General features: G+C 42.8%; 1 protein-coding gene across 2 annotated transcripts in view; it reads right to left on the reverse strand.

Annotated features, from left to right (window-relative positions):
* LOC144603684 (carboxypeptidase M-like) overlaps positions 1-2787 on the reverse strand; it is a 44466-nt gene extending 41679 nt beyond the window's left edge. For both annotated transcript variants that reach the window (XM_078417306.1, XM_078417307.1), the window contains exons 1-2: positions 2696-2787; positions 2399-2579 (exon numbers count right to left, since the gene is read on the reverse strand). In XM_078417306.1, the coding sequence (XP_078273432.1) occupies positions 2399-2564 (166 nt within the window). In that variant the 5' untranslated portion in view covers positions 2565-2579; positions 2696-2787. The remainder of the gene's footprint in view (positions 1-2398; positions 2580-2695) is intronic.
* Positions 2788-20977: the final 18190 nt, after the last annotated feature.

Here is a 20977-nt window from a genome sequence, read left to right on the forward strand (position 1 = left end):
ATAGGGAAGGGGGAGGCGAAAGGTCCCAAACCGAAACGTTGCCTGTCTATGTTCTCCTGAGATGCTGCCTGACTCGCTGAGTTACTCCAGCACTTTGTGCCTTCCTTTGTAAAACCAGCATCTGTAGTTCCTTGTTTCTCCTAGTGGCATTGAGCATCGTCAACAATACAAGACTGGAATTTCTTCAGCATGTGATGGCTGCAAGAGTCCAATATTCTACTGTGCCTGAAAGCTTCCTGGAATTACTGAGGATCTTACTGCGTTTGCTTCGGTAAGAGAAAATAAGCAATTTTGTGTAAATCTTCGCCACCTGCTTAGCTGACAGCAACTCTGGTGGTTTGGAACTTTAGCAAAACAGCAGCAAGCATAAACCTTCTGAGGCAAGTGCTGCTGTTGCATATGCACAGTAATATACAATCACAAAAACTATGTTAATCACTTGTAATGTGCCAATTGATGGGACTCCAGAGATAATCTGTTCCGGTAATGCTGCCTGAGAGATACAGTACATATTCTGAGGGCAGAGCAACTGCCTGCTTTCCTTTCAAGCAGTGACAGACAAGAGGGGGTGCAGCTCTGTTTAAAACTTATCTGAAAGGAAGTACCTCTAACACTTCAGTACTTGCATGGCAGTCATTGTTAAATTGATGCATCGGACAAAGGGTTGCCAGGAAGGTCAACATTTATTTGGCCTCCAATAACGTTATGGCGAGCCTCTTGTCCTTGTGGTGAAGGAATTCCTGTACTGCTGGTAATTCAGGACTTCCAGGGAATTGATCATGAAAACTTAGTTATTTATTGTGCATGTGTGTGATTTGAAGGGTTAACCTTCCACTCTTGTCCTTTCCAAATGGTAGAAATTGTGGAGATTTAGACTTTACTTTAGTCTTTCGAGATAAAGCATGGAAACAGGCCCTTCAGCCCACTGAGTCCACACCGACCGGTGATCCCCACACTATCCTTCACACACGAGGGACAATTTACATTTCTACCAAGCCAATTAACCTACTAACCTGTACATCTTTGGAGCACGGGAGGGAACCGAAGATCTGGGAAAACCCACGCAAGTCACTGGGAGAACGTACAAGCACCCGTAGTCAGGATTGAACACGGGTCATTGGCGCTATAAGGCAGCAACTCTACCGCTGTGCCACAATGGGATGTGCTGATGAATAACAAACACTGGTAAGTTGCTGAGTGTATCTTGTAAAACAGTTTACGTTGATGTATGCTGGTGGGTGTGGTGGTGAATGATGTGCTAACAGGGGGCTATATGTTTCTGGATGATTTAGCTTAGTTTAATTTTATTGTCATGTGTATCAATGTACAGTGGAAAGTTTTTTTATGCATGCTATCCAGTCAGAGAAAAGACCATTTCACGAATACAATCAAGCCTTCCACCATGCTTGGATAAAGGGTACAACATTCAGTGTAAGATATAACTTTGAAGTCGAATAAAGTCTGATTAAAGATAGATCAAAGGTCTCCAATGAGGTAGATGGTAGGTCAGGACCACACTCTAACTGATAATGGCCTGATAACAGCTGGGTAAAAACTGTCCCTGAATCTGGAGGTGTGCGTTTTAAAACTTTTGTACCTCTTGCTTGATGGGAGAGGAGAGGAGAGAAGAGGGAGTGGCCAGGGTGAGACAGGTCCTTGTCTGGCAGCCTTGCTGAGGCAGCTTGAAGTGCAGATGGAGTCAATGGAAGGGACAATGTCCTGATTTTTAATAATAATCATAGCTACACTTATCTAAACAAATTTAAGGTAATCACACCACTGTTTGACAACCCCTGGAGATGGTGGAATGGGGGTTGGAGAAATCTGCTGGTTAATAACTCACAGCAGGGTACGCAGCCATCCACCTGTTCTTGTAGCTCTCGCATTTATGTGGCTAGCCTTGATAATTTTCTGGATCATTTCTGATATTGATAATGGGGCAATTTGACGATGGTGATGATTGGGGGGGGGGGTAAATCTACCGAGAGCATCCTCCGAACATAACTTTTTTTAATGCTCGGATCACGGAATACAATGATCCCACAGAATGTAAGCTCTTGATTTTATGTCACAACACAAACAGATTAATTTACAGCCATTTTACTAATCAAAAATAAATACATTCTGCGCTCTGGATTCAGTTGAACGTATGCGGAAATCAGAGAGTTAGGCACCAAGTTACAGCCTCTGAATGAACGTGAGACAATCTTGTCTCTGTAAACAGTTGATACGAGAACTAGCAGATATTTATCACACAGCATTAGTAAGCAAAGTTTTACTGCCATTGCTCAACATAACATTACTCCTTCTGTTAAAACTGAAGCCCAGGCACCGACACTTTCAACGCATTCTTTCTAATAAGGCACTCACTCACTCACTCACTCACTCACATACCAACCTTCGACAGATTTGCCAACGCTGTACAAGTGTGTAATTGACGGATAGGATGTGCGGACTCGCTGTAAAAACGATTCCAAATCTTTCGCACTGTGGTGTTTGAATTCCAGAGTGAACACGTGGGGAATCATCGCACAAATCCACAGAAGACTTGTACCAGCCGGCATCTTTCAAAAGATTTTCTGAAAGTTTAAAAAAAACACACACAAATTATAGTATCAGACCAAATCTCCGTTCTCTCGGGTTACTTGACAAGCAGAACGTTTTACTGTAATGATGTGATATTCTTGTCATTTACCTTTGTATTATCCTCTTGTTCAGGGAACCCCTCTAAAAATAACTGTCAGAAGTGACCCTACCGGTGTATTCTTCTTTGAGCGCCTCATGCAACACACGGTGCTGATGATTTGGTGGCATGTGTTATAAAGCTAGCTGCACTTCACTGTCGCCGCCCAGCTCCTTTGATTGACGGAGAAACCAGCCATGCCTTCTTTAAGTGGTAAACTCGCAACAAACCGGGCGAAAATCAACAATATCTCCTCGCCCAAACCACCCAACACATATTCCAGAGATCAGCCCTGAGTTTTGTTGTCAACATTGTAATTAGTGGAAAGCAATGTCAGGAGTCTTTCCCCACTGACCACCGAGACCCAGGATGGTTTTATTGGGCGTAGACAGACACACAAAAAACACCCTGGAGTAACTCAGCGGGTCAGGCAGCATCAGGAAGAGATGCCCCCTGTCCCGCTGAGTTACTCCAGCTTTTTGTGTCAATCTTCGGTTTAAGCTAGCGTCGACAGTTCCTTCCTACACACCGGTTTTATTGGGCAGGCTAGTTCACTGGATGGACACCAGGCTCCAGAAAAGGACACTCTATTCCGAACTGAATGGATTACTATTCCGAACTCTGAATGGATTACTAGACAGACGGAGGGAAAGTTTCAAGGATGTGCTCAAGGACTAGTTTCCCTGTCCTTTTAATTAATTTTACTGATTGTATGCTTCCTTGTCACCTTCCCCTCAGCGAACAATGAGCCAGTCTACATTTCCTTATCATCGTCTGCTTTAATCTGTCCTTTTCCCATCTTACTCTTCCATATCTTTAGACTCCCTCTCCCGACTCTCAGTCTGAAAAAGGGTCTCGAAACGTCACCCATTCCTTCTCTCCAGAGATGCTGCCTGTCCCGCTGAGTTACTCCAGCATTTTGTGTCTATTTATAAGGACGTAGACCAGCATCTGCAGTTCCTTCCTAAATATCCTTATAAATCGTCTTTACACTCTTCCCAGCTTCATGAAATAAACTACCCATCCATTTTCTTCTCAAGCAAAAGCAAGGTGCTGAAAACAATTATCTTGAAAGGGGAACAAGCACAGGGACAAACAGATGGTGTTGAAAGGGGTAATGAAACCACATTTTACTGCCTCAGCATTTGTATATGGGAGAAGTAAGTTGGGAAATGTTTTGAAACAAATGTAGCTCTTGTGCAATAAGGCATTTCAGATACAAACGTAATAGAGGTTTTTCTCCATCCATAGATAATGGTGGAAAATTTTCTCCCAAGATGTTAATCAACACGTCATAATCTGAAGACAAAAGGAACTGCAGATGCTGAAATCTTCAGCAAAAAACACAAAGTGCTGGAATAGCTCAGGGGGCTCAGGCAGCATCTCTAGAGAACGTGGATGGTGATAGGCGATGGTTTGGGATGGGACCCTTCTTCAGACTGATTGTATTTGGGGGAAAAAGTTGGAAGAGAAGAGGGAGCAGGACTAATCCAGGCAAATGATAGGTGCATAGCGGTAGAATTGCTGTCTTACAGCGCCGGAGACCCAGGTTCGATCCTGACTACGGGTGTTTGTCTGTATGAGTCTGTGCTTTCTCCCCATGACCTGATTGGGTTTTCTCAGGTTTCGTCCCATACTCCAAAGACGTACAGGTTTGTAGGTTAATTGGCTTGGTAAAGATTGTAAATTGTCCCTAGTGTGCAGGATAGTGCTAGTGTATGGGGATTGCTGGTCGACGCAGACTCGAGGTAAGATCTATCTCCTATGCTGCGGTAGAGTTGCTGCCTCACAGCACCAGAGAGCCGGGTTCGATCTTGACTAAGGGTGCTGTCTATACGGAGTTTGCACGTTCTCCCTGTGACCGTGTGAGTTTTCTCCGGGTGTTCCGGTTTCCTCCCACATTTCAAAGACATGCGGGTTTGAAGGTTAATTGGCTTCTGTAAAAAAAAATTGTCCCTAGTGTGTAGTATAGAACTAGTGTATTGGTGGTTGCTGGTCGGTATGGACGGTGGGCTTTTTTCCAGAGATGCTGTTTGACCCGCTGAGTTACTCCAATCTTTTGTGTCTAAAATTCACCTACTGTATTGAGTTATCAAATTATCTACCACGCTAAAACTATGCTTAGAGGATGATCGAGTTCAAGGGCATATGCCCTCAAAATGTCTGAATGCAAAATACAATAAGAACAGGTAAAAAATGAGAGTCTTCATGTTGATGGCAATGATTGATTCACTTATGACCTGCAGGAAATAAAGTATTAGTTGGCGCAAGAGTTTACTCTATTTAATTAATTCATGGCAAATCTGACCATGCTCTTAATTCCATGACCCTGTCAGCTCCTTCTAATCTTTGACTTCCCCTGTAGCTGGCAATAATTTGCCAAGTATCCCATCAGTCTCAGTGAGCAGAGGACTTTTCCCCAAAGAGCAGGCTGAATAATGGTTCTGGCTCAGAGTCAAGGGTGTAGACAATGGAACATACTTGTAATCACCAAGCCATCAGGATTATAGAAGTGGTTGAATGATCCAATACTCTGTAAAGGGAACGGATGGTGCCTGTTGTCTGATAGCTGCATAAGAGCATTACCAGAGGACTGTGGACTTGTGGAGGAATGTACACAGAGCCGTCTTAACGCATGGGCCTGATGGGCACTTGCCGGGGGCCCCAAGAGCATAGGGGCCCCATGCTGATCTGTGTATGTTAAGTGACTTGCAATAAATAAATACTACTTTAAAAATGTAGGTTCAATAAGTGCTTTTTTCGCAACATTTTCAGTCCCAGTGTTTCTCACAGCGATCTGTTTCGCAACAATTAGCTCCCTAAGTGCTTTGCTTTTCCATCCCTAAGTGCTTCTCACAGCGATCTGTAAGTGCTTTTCGCAACAATGTAGCACCCTAAGTCCATCGCTAAGTGCTTTTCGGTAAGTGCTTTTCGCCGGCACGACAGGGGGGGGCTGGTAGGGAAAGGGGGGTGGGGGAGAGTAACGGTAGGGGCCCCAGTACACTGCTTTGCCCAGGGGCCCATAATGCTGTAAAAACGGCCCTGAATGTACATGGAGTCGGGAAAACACCTCACCATGACCCTAGCCAGTTCACAAGTGTACTGGTGAATTCTCAGATTAATAATTGAAAGTAAATCTAGTGGTTCATGTTAACTATTCAGCACATGCAAAGGTGAATGGAGGGTGTAGGAGTACACTTAAGCGTGAAATTAGAAGGGCACAAAGACAATAAATAGCATTGGGGTAGAGATTACAACATGACCTTGAACAATGGACCAATGAGCTGAGGAATGGCAGATGGGGGTTAACACAGATAAATGCCAGATGTTGCCTTTTTATAAGACAAACCAGGGTAGGACTTACACAGCAAATGTTTGGGCCCTGGGGAGATTTTAGAACAGAGAGACCAAGGGTTGCAGGCACACAGTCCCTTGAAGCTGATAACAAATATAGACAGGGTGATGAATAAAGTGTTTGACACAGTTGCCTTCTTGAATCAGGGTACTGAGTACAAGAGTTAGGACATCATGATGCAGCTGTACAAGTCATCGGTAATACCACAGCTGCAGTAATGTGGACTGTGTGCTCATTGGGAAAGGATACAAAAATGATTTACAGGATGTTACTGGGTTTGGAGAGTTTGAGTTAAAAGGAAAGGCTGAATAGGCTAGGACTTTGGAGTGTAGGAGGCTGAGGTGACCCTATGGAGGTTTATAAAATCATAAGGGGCATTGATGCAATGAAGAGCCACATTCTTTTCCCAGGGAAGGAGAGCCTAAAACATGAAGGTTTAGGTTTTGGGTGAGAGGGGGGAAAACTTAAAAGGAACCTGAGGGGTAACGTTTTTCTCACAGAGGTGCATATATGGAACGAGCTGCCGGAGGAAGTAAATGAGAGAGGTGCAATTATAACATTAAAAGACACTTAAAAATATATATTTTTTAAAGACACTTAGGGAATCACACGGAGAGGAAATGTTCAGCAGGGTATGGGCCAGGCGCAGGCAAGTGGGCCTAGCTTAGTTAAACAAATTTGTCGGCAAGGACGGGTTGAGATGAAGGGCCTGTTTCCATGCTGTACTGCTCTATGACTACATGACATTACAACACTAAGCTTAGTGCCACTGTGTGGTGCAGGAAGTGAAGAGAAGGAACAAACATGATGGCAGAGTATCTCTAAAACTAAAACTAAAAAAACTAAAAATCTCTCCCGATAAAACAGATCCCCCAAGTCTGTGTTTTCACTGTTCCCCACACGTTTAGGATGAGAAACGAGAAGGATTTAAGTGTGCAGAAGCAGAGACCCATTACCAGCACAATTCCATAATTCACGTGGAAAGCATGAGGGACCTCCACCTTTTATCTTCATGCAAGCCAAACTAATCCCTACCCACCACCTTTCTTCTCCAACTGGCTGAACCACACATGTTGGCTAAATTCCAGGTATTAGCATCTGCCGGTGTTCAATTCCAATTGGAAATCTTCTACAGTCTATACTCTTGGCAGCAATACCTTTATGTGGGCTGGTAAATGGCAAGTAAGATTCATGTATCAGGTAATGACCATCACTAACAAGAGTGAGTCTAAACTTCAACCTTTAACATATAATGGCAATACCATTTGCATCGCCTTGGACCAGAAGCCTAAATGGACCAGCCACATAAATTCAGTGGTACAAGAATAGTTTGGAGGCAGGGTATCCTGAGTGGAACATTTCCAAGCCTAAACCCATTTTCAGAAACGTACATGGCACAAGTCACGAGTTTCATGGGATAGGTTCCAATTGCTTGAATGTTTGCAGCTCCAAAAACATTCAAGACGTTTAACACCAGCCAGGACGAAGCAGCCCACTTGACTAACAAACCCAGTACCAACTTAAATATGTACTCTCTCCAACACTGCTGCAGATTGGCTGCAGTGCGCTCCATACCACAAAATACAATTAAATTATTCACCCAGATTACTATCACAGCATCTCTCAGAGCAACAATCTCAATCAGCACAAGAACTAGGACAGCTGGTGCAGCAAAGCACTCACCATCCAAGCATGGAAAAGATATGTGGCCCTTTGTCATTATTGGATCAAAATCTTGAAACGCTGTGAGAGTAGCGTCACCAGAAAGATTGCTGTAGATCAAAATGTAGTCTCAACATCACCCTCTGAAGGGCATTCGGAGGTGGGCAATAAATGCTGGCCACACCCTGCGGCCCACATCCTGCAACTGAATGGGTGAATTATATGTAAATTCTACCAATTCCAGTTTGGTTCCATTACCAAACATATCCCACCCTATTATCTTGACATTCTAATTGTCCATTCATGCCAGGATATTTTATGCGGCACAGTGGCTCCGTGGTAGAGTTGCTGCTTTACACCTCTGGAGACCCGGGTTCAATCCTGATTACGGGTGCTGTCCGTACGGAATTTTCACGTTATCCCTTTGACCTTCTGGAATTTCCTCCCCCATCCCATAGGCGTGCAGGTTTGTAGGTTAATTGGCTTCTGTAAATTGTCCTTAGTGTGTCAAATTGAACTAGTCGTCAGTTGATCGTTGGTCGGCGCGGAGTCGGTGGGCAGAAGGGCCTATTTTCACGCTGTATCTCTAAACTAAACTAAACTAAACTAGACATCCTGGATCATTTCTCCAACACCCCTAACTACTCCTCTTTCCATAGTGTCTTCTTGGGCAACTAGAAGGTGCAATACCTGAATTTACTTAGTTTCTTACTGTCCATTGGTTAAATTGTGCTTTCCAGATTTCCCTGTTGGCAATTTCATTGTACTTCTTTCAATGTGGTATATTTTGTTCACTGCTTAAAGTACATTGGGGGATCCAAATTGAGAATGAGTTTCAATTTTGTTGAACATTGTAGTTTAGTCTTCTTAAATGACAATTCCCCTCTGCCTTATATTTCTTTTTTTTTGCCAACAGTTTCTGAGATATTTCCAGTGACAGTGAAAATAAGTGCAGGGGTTAGACCATAGATTGCAGTAGGTGCATCTCTGACTCAACAATCCCTGACCAAGTCCAATAACCATACAGTATTTGAAAACAATATTGTTATTAAATCCTTGGTCCACGTTTCATGCTGTTTTCTTTTGCATTGCATAATCATTATTCAACATTGTATAGCACACGGACAGACCCTTCAGCCCACGATGGCTCTGCCAGCCAGAATGCTCATCTAACTAATCCCATTAGCCTGCATATGGTCTGCATCCCTCTATTCCTTGCTGGTTCATGCGTCTTTCAAAATACCTCTTTGACTTTTCCATTGTATCTGCTTTCACCATCTCACCTGACATTAGCTTGTAGACTTGCTGGGCTGAATGGCCTAATTCTGCTCCTATCACATATGACCTTATGATGACATTGACTTAATCTCTCCTGTCTCCACCCTGTCATCCACCCCCTCTTCCCTTTTCCCTTACACCTCTTTCCTGTCTCTTTAATGCCTAAAACCTGACCCTTCTCTAACTTTTTCTGATTAAAGTCATTTGATCTGAAATATCAACTCCATTTCCCTTTCCAGACATGGTGCCTGACTTGAGTATTTCCAGTACTCCTATCTTTTTATTTCATCTTTTGAATGTCTGCAGTGTTTACTTTTATAAGCAAACCAGGCACATGCAGTGCTTTGTACAACTACTGCGCATTCAATGCTAGAACAAAACAAGAATAGAACTGAAATTATCCTCAAATTAATCTAGCTATGAACAGTAAATAATATCTTGATAGTGATGCTCACTCTCCTGAAAGATGATTAAACTCAAATGTTTTTTCATTAGGCTGTGAAAATTGGCCCAGAAAACTATTATTATTATTATTATTAGATATTAGTAGTCACCTTAATTACACACCAAATCTGATTGCAAAGTACATGTACATGCAAAAATCCATAAATACCCTGGCTTTCCACATGGTGCCATGTTTCACTAGCCACATCTTCTCTCCTCCCCACCTTTCCATTTTCTGCATGATTCCCTGTTCCACATGTTCCTTCCTATCGACATCTCCCCTGTAACCAAGGAGGTGCAACAACTGTCCCTTCATCTCTTCCCTCAACACCATCCAGGGACCTACACAGCCCTTCCGGGTTCGGTGGAAGTAGACCTGCATCTCTTCCTACCCAGCCTATTGTCTTCAGTGTTCATGATGTGCCTCCTCTATATTGGTGAAACCAAGAGTAGATTAGCTGGCGGTTTTACGAAACACCTGCAGTTTGTCTACAACAGCAATTTCAAGCTTCCAGTTGCATGTCACTCTCTTCTTCCACTCTCTTCCACTCTCACGATCATCTTTCTGTTCTTCATTGCTGGGGAAATGCCATCTGCAAAACGGAAGAACAACATCTCATATTCCGCTTGGGTAGCTTACAACTTCCATTTGTGACCTCTCAAACACCTTAGTTTATTTCTTCCTTTCCTCAAAACTCCCATAACCCCATGCCACCCCCCAATATGTTCCATCTTCCCATTATTCCCACCCCATCTGACTCCACCTATCACCGACTAGCCTCTGTCCCACCTCCCACTCCCCAACCTGGTTCCATCCACCCAACATCCTCTCACTTACCAGCCTCTTTATTGCTCTCTTCACACTGCTTCACAGTGTTTCTGGTTTCCTCTGTTATTCTGCAGTCTTGATCCACAATGTCACCACAGGTGTTGCTTGACCCGCTGAGATCTTCCAGCTTTCAGTCACCATCCACCAGTATTCCTTCCTCCGGCTTCACAATTCACACATCTTCTTTCCTTATCCCACACTTTTTGGCTTTTCATCACTGATCTTTGTCCAACCATCTGCCACTTGACAGGCTATGTCCTGTCCCCATTTCCCTTCCAGCTTTCTTCCCCTCACTCCCCCCTCCACCCCCCCCCCAATCAGTCTGAAGAAGGGTCAAAAACATCACCTATTCATATTCTCCAGAGATGCTGTCTGATGTGCTGTCTGCAGCACTTTGTGTCTTTTTTTGTAAACCAGCATCTGCAGTTCCTCGTGACTTCACTCTATTTTTTGTTGTAGACTGTGAAGGGTTTACACCAGATAATGAAAATATGCGAAATATATATTCAGTTAGAAATTATGGTGTCAAACCATGTCTGAATTTCAGTAGTACATGGAATGTTACCCCAATGAAGAGGAAAAAATGTTATTGACCTTTAGCTGAATCCCAGTCAACAAGAGAATCATTATAACTGAAATAGGAAACTTTGACTACATGTGCATAGTCAATAAACTCCATTAAATAAATAAAATTTGAAGCATTTCCCAGACAGGAAGTGAAATACCTTCCAATGGCGTTTAATAGCAACATTCAAGGAAAATTAATATTTGTTAAAGTTTAATGTAATGCAGATCTACAGACTAAATGAAATTCATTGATGTAAGTCAGGTAGAGGGTTTACACTGTTTAAATAAACAACTATCAACAGTCACTCCCATTTCAAATGCCTTCAAAATATAAATCACATGCTAAATTTTCTTTAGATTCATGTTGGTGGCAACAGAAGAAAAGGGGTTTTGTACAAAATTGCAATGAGCACACAATCTGAGTTCATTAGGGGAAAGGAATAGTGAATAAGAAGTAGAAGATGAAATGCAGTGGCTCCATTTCTATTATTTTCTTGTGCAACCTTTTTAAAATTATAATTAAATAGTCTGACTCCCTGACAGGAATAAATTCATCTCAGATTGGGGACAAATTGTGGGCAAGGATTGAGCTCACTGAGGGATAATCATGAATTAACAGTGCAGAGATCTACACCATAAAGATAAGTTCCAGAACATCAGAAAAGGAGCTCAAACCAATCCCCAAATCTTGAAAGTAATGAGACCAAGGGAAAAAAAGGCTAATTGTAAGAATTTAGGCTTTTATAGATAGCATTATTTCTATTTGATTGGATTACTGAATTATTCATTTATTCATTATGGCATAAACATGTAGAAATAGTTCTCGCCCCTTTGAGTGGTCAGGTTTCACATATTGTCCGAGTTTCCTGTTTCTGGTCTGAGTAACTCATTGTTTATTGGAATTAATTTGGAAAAGATTTTGTAGAAACAAGGAGAAATGCAGATGCTGGTTGACAAAAAGACACAAATTGCTGGAGTAATTCAGCAGGTCAGGCAGCATCTCAAGAAGTGAAGAAGGTCCCTCAGCCAGCTTGAAGAAAGGTCCCAACCCGAAATGCCACCAAACTATGTTCTCCAGTTATGCTGCCTGGCCCGTTGAGTTATTCCAGTGCTTTGTGTCTTTTTTTGGAAGGGATTTAGCTTTGCAAACAAGGTATTGCACTTATTGGATGTTCAAAGGCTAAATCATCCTTCATAATGCCTCCTGAATTTCATTAGAATTTAATAAATAATATCAGAAAATTTGATAAACAGAGAGGAAAATTGTTTTTCACACATCAGCATTGGCAAACATTGTTTCAGCGAATTGAATTGAATCTCTAAGTCACACCCGGACCCCTCAACATTTTGGCCCAAAGAGTGCTGAGGTGAAATACAAACAGGTATTCCATTTCCCAACTGAATTGGCTGGGATGATTGTGGTTATTAGGTGGGGTATTAAATTTGGCAAGGAAGATTCTTACACAGTTGATGGCCATGTTTTCCCTCCATTCCGCGGATGCAAACATCAAGTAAACAGTATTCACAGTCGATTATTTTTCATCAACTTATGCTGCTGTGTGTGAAAAGCTATTTTACTTCCTGTTGTAATTCAAACATTAGAGGGAGGGTATTGATTCCAACATAATCACATCTCAGCAAAAGCCTTATCTCTTAAAGAATTATCGTAGCCTTTCCTTCTTAATGTGGATGGAAGGTGATAAAAAAGCATAACACTATAACAAACCAGTGACTTTTCTCACATGATTTTTTTTTCACTCATGTTGAATGGATCACTTTTTAAGCTGTCTCTCCTTCATTATGTCAGTTTAAGTATCGGGTGGGAACATTTCTTGTTCCAACAAATTCTCAAATGACTAATTTGATGATGGTGAGGCCTTAAATGGTCTAGATAATACTTTATCATCCTAATGTACCATAAATGAAACCAGTGTGGTACAATCAATGATGCATCAGGATACATAACATCCTCATGGTGGTCTCATACTACGACATCAGCTACTTCCTAATGACATTCACAAACTCTGCCATCATGTTTATTCCTTCTCTTCACTTCCTGTACCACACAGTGACGTTAAGCTTAGTGTTATAATGTTGTGTAACCATAGAGCAGTACAGCATGGAAACAGGCCTTTCATCCCAACTCGTCCTTGCCGACAAAGTTGTTTAACCAAGCTAGGCCCACTTGCCTGCGCCTGGCCCATATCCTGCTGAACATCTCCTCTACTTGTACCCGCTCTGAAGCTCGGTGCAGCCAACGCCAAGGCCCTGTGGGGGAGGACCACAGTCTAGGGTCCTTCCGCTGCTGGACATGGGGGGCAGGGTGTGGTGGAGAGAGACGCCCCTCCAAATAAGGGATATGTATGTAAATGTATGTAAATGTCTAAGTAAATGCCTGTATTGAATATGTAACCTCCGGAAATGTCGGATGGGTTTGTTTAAAAAAGATGTTTTGTAAATGATATTTATTACTTGAATAAAGTATTTTTTGATAAAAAAAAATAAAAAAAAAGAAGTGTCTTTTAATGTTATAATTGTACCTCTCGCATTTACTTCCTCCGACAGCTCGTTCCATATACGCACCACCTCTGTGTGGAAAATATTACCCCTCAGGTTACTTTTAAGTTTTCCCCCCCCTCCCACCCAAAACGTAAACCTTTTCGTTTTAGACTCTCTTTCCCTGGGAAAAGACTGTGGCTCTTCATTTCATCAATGCCCCTTATGATTTTTTTAGATTTTTTAGATTTAGAGATACAGCGCGGAAACAGGCCCTTCGGCCCACCGGGTCCGTGCTGCCCAGCGATCCCCGCACATTAACACTATCCTACACACACTAGGGACAATTTTTACATTTGCCCAGCCAATTAACCTACATACCTGTACGCCTTTGGAGTGTGGGAGGAAAGCAAAGATCTCGGAGAAAACCCACGCAGGTCACGGGGAGAACGTACAAACTCTGTACAGACGACGCCCGTAGTCAGGATCGAACCTGAGTCTCCGGCGCTGCATTCGCTGTAAGGCAACAACTCTACCGCTGCATCACCGTTTATAACCCTATGTTATAAACCTCCATAGGGTCACCTCAGCCTCCTACACTCCAAAGTCCTATTCCGCCTCTCCTTTTAACTCAAACTCTCCAAACCCAGTAACATCCTGTAAATCCTTTTTGTATTCTTTCCCAATGAGCACACAGTCCACATTACTGCAGCTGTGGTATTACCGACGACTTGTACAGCTGCATCATGATGCCCTAACTCTTGTACTCAGTACCCTGATTCAAGAAGGCAAATGTGTCAAACACTTTATTCATCATCCTGTCTACATTTGTTGCCGCTTTCAAGGGACTGTGTGCCTGCAACCCTTGGTCTCTCTGTTCTAAAATCTCCCCAGGGCCCAAACATTTGCTGTGTAAGTCCTACCCTGGTTTGTCTTATAAAAAGGCAACATCTGGCATTTATCTGTGTTAACCCCCATCTGCCATTCCTCAGCTCATTGGTCCAGTTGTTCAAGGTCCTGTTGTAATCTCTACCCCAATGCTATTTATTGTCTTCTTTGTGCCTTTCTAATTTCACGCTTAAATGTACTCCTACACCCTCCATTCACCTTTGCATATGCTGAATAGTTAACGTCAACCATTAGATTTACTTTCAATTATTAATCTGAGAATTCACCAGTACACTTGTGAACTGGCTAGGGTCATGGTGAGGTGTTTTCCCGACTCCATGTTTAATACGTGGGGGATTACTTCTTCCTTGCAACAGTTGTTTTCTGGTGTTGCCACTCCTGATGCCTTCGATGATCCTTCATTTATATAATTTCCTCTTATTTTCTAGAAATTAATTTATTCTTCCCCTCCAGTCCCATTGCTGTATATTCCTCCACAAGTCCACAGTCCTCTGGTAATGCTCTTATGCAGCTATCAGACAACAGGCACCATCCGTTCCCTTTACAGAGCATTGGATCATTCAACCACTTCTATAATCCTGATGGCTTGGTGATTACAAGTATGTTCCATTGTCTACACCCTTGACTGAGCCAGACCCATTTTTCAGCCTGCTCTTTGGGGGAAAGTCCTCTGCTCACTGAGACTGACGGGATACTTGGCAAATTATTGCCAGCGACAGGAGAAGTCAAAGATTAGAAGGAGCTGACAGGGTCATGGAATTAAGAGCATGGTCAGATTTGCCATGAATTAATTAAATAGAGTAACCTCTTGTGCCAACTGATACTTTATTTCCTGCAGGTCATAAGTGAATCAATCATTGCCATCAACATGAAGACTCTCATTTTTTACCTGCTCTTATTGTATTTTGCATTCAGGCATTTCAGGAGCATATGCCCTTGTACTCTATCATCCTCCAAGCATAGTTTTAGCGTGATAGATAATTCGATAACTCAATACAGTAGCTGAATTTTAGACACAAAAGGCTGGAGTAACTCAGCGGGTCAAACAGCATCTCTGGAAAAAAGGAATAGGTGTCTTTTCGGGTCAAGACCCTTCTTCAATAGCTGATGAAATGTATCTGCAGAAACTGGTAAAAATCTTTGCAAATATGCCAAATGTCCTTAATTATTTAAGGAAGTAGTGGCATTGTTGTGCTTTCTTGGATGCAGCATCACTGTGGAAGGACAAGGACAGATTATTGGTGATATTTATGTCAAGGAAATTACAGCTGTCAACCATCTCCACTTCTGCACCCATGATGCTGGGTGGGTGTGTACTCCACCCCATCTCCTGAAGTTACAACCACCTCCTTCATTTTGCTAACATCGAGGACAAAGTTGTTGTCTTGACACCATATTTTTGTATCATTATTATTAGTTTTCAAGAGAGAGCTAGGTTTAGGTCTTGGGCTAAAGGAATCAATGGATAGGGGGAAAAAGCAGGAACTGGGTACTGATTTTAGATGATCAGCGATGATCATATTGAATGGCAGTGCTGGCTCAAAGGGCCGAATGGCCTACTCTTGCACCTATTTCCCTATGTTTCTATGTTTCTATATCACTAAGATCTCTATCTCCTTCCTGTAATCCATCTCATCATTGTTTGAGATTCGGTCCACTAAGGTGGTGTCAGGGTCAAACCTACAATTGGAGTTGGAGCAGAATTTTGCCATGCGGTCATGTACATGTGCTGAGTATAGTAAGGGAATGAGAATGCAGCTTTATAGAGCACTGATGTTGAGACTTCTCTTTGTTGCTGATCCTTACTGAGGGTGAGGAAGTTGAGGATCCAGTTCAAGAGAGGGCTGCTGAGTCCTGGGTCGAAGAGTTTGGAAATGAGTTTGATTGGGATTATCGTGTTGAAGGTGTAGCTGCAGTCAATAAATATGAGTTTAGCGTAGGTATCCTTGTTATCCAGATGTTCCTGGGATGAATGCAAGGTCAGGGAGAGGCATTTGCCATGGACCTGTTGCAGCGTTAGGCGAACTGCAATAGATCAAAGCTGTCTGGGAGGCTGAAGCTAATATGCACCATGATCAGCTTCTCAAAGTGCTTCATGATGGTGGTTGTGGGAGCCACCTGATGGCAGTCATTGGTACACACTACCCTGGTTTTTGTTATCAGGTTTCTGTTGGTCTTCCTGAAGCAGGTGGCAACTACACAATGGAGTAGGGAGAGGTAAAAGATGTCCGCAAATACTCCTGCCAGCTGGTCTGTGCAGGGTTTGAAGACATCACCTACGCCATTTGCTTTGCTGCTTTTTGCATGTTCACTCTCAGGAAGACAGACCTGACGTCTGTGACGGTGTCAGGTGGTCCCGTGGCTCTCGAGTGGGTGATGTCATTCCACTACCCATCTATTCAGGATGAACATACAATGCATTAAGTTCATCGGGGAGATGCACTGTTGAGAGTAATATTGCCCAACTTCATTTTGGAGCTTGTTAAAGCATCCCACAATTTACAGGTAAAAGTTATTCTGGGACTCTACTGGGTCTGAAATTTACTCTTGGCGCCCATTAAATAGTTAGCCTGATTCTAAGCAGGACTTCACCCCTAGTCTCCAGAAAAGATACGTAACCATCAATCGCTAGAAAATTCAATTTCCGAAATGCAAGACTATTGCAATTAACTCCCCCTTCCCTCTCAACCCCAAAGATTGTATGAAAGCAGCCCCTTCCATGCAAGAAAAATAAATTGTAGATTTGTTTCTCACTCATTTCAGGTTTCATAAGGTATAAAGGAATGAAAGAGTTAAATTATAAGCAGCATTTATAAGCTTGGTGTGTGTTCTCTTGTTTGAAAGGTTGATGGTGGGATTCGATAGGCTGGATACAAATAATTTAATTGTATCCAGCCTATCGAAGACCTCCATCAGTTCAGTTATTTCCTCTAAAAGGAATAATCCCGAACACATTCTTAAAATAGAGTAAGGTCATTTAAAAGTGAAATTAGGAAACAATTATGCACAAAAAGACCTTCCAGAATCTCCATTCCAAAAGCCTGCAGTTGCTGGCTCAATTTAAATTTCTGATTGATTACATCATGTATTGTTCCAGGAAAATGTTCCAAATACATAAACTCAAGGTTATCGTTGCCAGTTGGATTTGTCCAATCTTTCCTTGAGTGAAATCAGTTCCAGAAAAGCTGATCCATTTAACCATATAACAACTACAGCACGGAAACAGGCCCGTTCGGCCCTTCCAGTCCACGCCGACCACTCTCCCTGACCTAGTCTCATCTACCTGCAGTCTCATCTACACAAATGATGCATTTGTGTGACCAATGCATCATAAGATATGAAGCAGATTGGATTAAGGATGAAAACAAGAAAATGACAAAATACTCAACAGGTCAGGCCACATATGTGGGGAAAGATATAGACTTCATGTCAACAAAGATTGTTCATCAAATCTGTTTCTTTTACTTTCACCTACTTGTTTCATTTCCAACATTTGCAATTGTTCGGAACTGGAATGAAATGGAATTAAAGTATTGTTCAGTCATGAATTACATAGAACATTGAACAAAGAAGAGGTCAGGACAGTATCAGGCCTATCGACCCACAATGTCTGTGTCGAACATTAAGACAAACTCTTATTTGCCTGCTCATGTTCTATATCCCTCTATTCCCTGCATATCCATGTGCCTGTCCCATAGTCTAATAAACACCACCATTGTATCTGTCCACCACCTGAAAATCTTGTTCCTATGATCCTGATCCTTAATGGTTAGTTCCAGTTCTATAGCATAAAAACTAATCATGGCAGTTAATAGGCTGTCCATTCTTGTTCACTGTTAATGTTGTCGGTGTAAGAGTCCAGGAGAAAATATAAACCACACATCAAGATTATCTGTAAATGTTATGATTATGAAGTAGAATGAAATAATCTTTGATGTCCCAGAGTACAAATCAAGAAATAAGGGGAGGATTTAACAGTAAAGACATAACAGAGCAGACTCGATGGCCAAATGGCTTAATTCCACTTCTATGTCTTATAATCATTGATGACTTTAGTCTTCATATGGAATGAGCAAATTAAACTGATGAAGATAGCTGTGAGGATAAGTTCATTGGATGTATACAGGACTGTTTCCTGGAACCACTACAGACAGGGAAGAGTTATTTCCATTTGGTCGTGAGTAATCAGTCAGAATTCTTAGAATGATTGATGTTAGGTCCGTACTCATTGGAGTTCTGAAGAATGAGAAGTGATCTTATTGGCACAGGTAGCATTCTGATGGAGCTTGACAGGGTGGATGATAAGGGGATCATTCCAGAATAGGTGGTGCCCACTAAAAAATGATTTGAGAAACAGCTTCTTCTCTTGGAGAGATGTGAATATTTTGATTTTTTTTTAAATCACAGAGAGAAGGAGATTGAGTTATTGAACAATGGTGGCAGAACACAAAATGCACAGCAGGTTAGGCCGCATCTGGGGAGGGAATGAAGAGGTGCCCTTTCAGGTGAGGAACCTATTTCAGACTTCAGTCATTAGATTGAGATGGACTTTTGTACATCACAAAAAATCAAAGGTAATGTAGGAGCCATTTTGCATTTATTAGTTATTTTTGTATAGATCAGTCTGTAAAGGTCGGGAAGTTGGAGAGAAGACGACCATTGGCTGAAAGTAAGTACCTGTTAATAGTGGTAGAAACGGCAGTTTAAAAAGAGCGCCAATAGGGCACTGTTAATCAGTCTGTAAAGGTCGGGAAGTTGGAGAGAGGACCACCATTGGCTGTAAGTGAGTGGGAATTACAGTGTAATAAGTCAGTCAGAAGAGAATACGTGGATTGGTTGATCATTTAAGTGAGAAGTCTGGTAAATTGGGCAACCAGGCAATTTAATTGGTGATATAAGCAAGACTTGCAAAAGGGTGCAGCCCTGTCCGGGTGCAGCCCAGTGAGAGAAGAAGTGCCCTGTGAGAAAAGTGCGAGTCTTCGGCGAGGAGGCTGAGGTGAGGCGGTTACAATTGTTTTAAGCCAGACACAAGGTAATGGTGGAAAAGTTGGTGCAGTGTGTTTCCTGCAGGATGTGGGAAGACAGGGACGTCGCTGGAGCTTCTGGGAGCTACACCTGCAAGAACTGTGTCCAGGTGCAGCTCCTGAAGGGACGTGTGGTGGAGTTGGAGAGGCAGTTGGTTGACCTCAGGGCCATCCGGGAATGCGAGAGTTTCCTCAACAGGACCTATTGTGAGGCTGTCACGCCAAGGGTCCAGGTCGAGCGAAGGTGGGAGACTGTTTCAGGGTGGAGTGGACGAGGACTACAGGAGACCCCAGTGGCTGTGCCTATTGCAAATAGGTATACCCTCTTGGGAACTGTCGGGGCAGAAGACGTTTCCAGTCCGAGTGGCGGACCTGTTGGCAAGGATACTCGACAGGGGAGACCGAAGTCAGGAAGAGCCGTAGTGGTCGGTGACTCCATAGTCCGAGGGACGGACAGAAGATTCTGTGGCAGCAGGAGGGACTTGAGGATGGTCTGTTGCCTCCCTGGTGCCAGGGTTCAACACATCACGGACCGGCTTCAGAAAATCCTAGCGAGGGAAGGCGATCAACCTGAAGTCGTTGTGCACGTGGGCACGAATGACGTCGGGCGGAAGAGGAAGGAGGTGCTACAGCGGGAGTTTAGAGAGTTGGGAAAAACACTGAGAAGTAGGACGTCGAAGGTGGTTATCTCTGGACTGCTACCGGTACCTCGTGCTGGTGAGGCCAGGAACAGAGAGATAGAGGGTATGAATTTATGGCTGAGGGGCTGGTGCAGAGAGCACGGATTTAGATTTCTGGACCACTGGGATCTCTTCTGTGCTAGGGGTGACTTATACAAAAGGGACGTGTTACATCTTAACAGCAGGGGGACAAACATTCTGGCAGGCAGGTTTGCTAGTGTGACACCTGTGGCTTTAAACTAAGTAGTGGGGGGGAGGGGTTGACAAATTGTGAATATGAAGATGAGGTAAAAAAAGGGAATACAGGAGATATTGCAAAAGACTCTCGGAAGAATGGGAACAGAAGTTCTAGAGGGGAAAAGAAATTAAGGGCAGGGCCAATTGTAACCGATGTGAGAGGGGAGGGGAATACAGAAGTTAAAGTGTTGTACTTAAATGCGCGTAGTATATAAAATAAAGTGGATGAGCTTGAGGCTCAGTTAGTCATGGGCAAGTATGATGTTGTAGGGATCACTGAGACATGGCTACAAGAGGACCAGGGCTGGGAACTGAATTTTCAGGGGTACACAACGTATAGAAAAGACAGACAGGTGGGCAGAGGGGGTGGGGTTGCTCTGATGGTAAGGAATGATATTCATTCCTTTGCAAGGGGTGACATAGAATCAGGAAATGTTGAATCAGTATGGATAGAAATGAGAAATTGTAAGAGTAAAAAGACCCTAATGGGAGTTATCTATAGGCCCCCAAACAGTAGCCTCGACATAGGGTGCAAGTTGAATCAGGAGATAAAATTGGCGTGTCAAAAATGTAATGCTACGGTGGTTATGGGAGATTTCAACATGCAGGTAGACTGGGAAAATCAGGCTGGAAATGGACCCCAGGAAAGAGAGTTTGTAGAGTGCCTTCGAGATGGATTCTTAGAACAGCTTGTACTGGAGCCTACAAGGGAGAAGGCAATTCTGGATTTAGTGTTGTGTAATGATCCTGATCTGATAAGGGGACTAGAGGTAAAAGAGCCATTAGGAGGCAGTGATCACAACATGATAAGTT

The sequence above is a fragment of the Rhinoraja longicauda genome, chromosome 20, assembly GCF_053455715.1.
Source record: "Rhinoraja longicauda isolate Sanriku21f chromosome 20, sRhiLon1.1, whole genome shotgun sequence".
Lineage (NCBI taxonomy): Eukaryota > Metazoa > Chordata > Chondrichthyes > Rajiformes > Arhynchobatidae > Rhinoraja > Rhinoraja longicauda.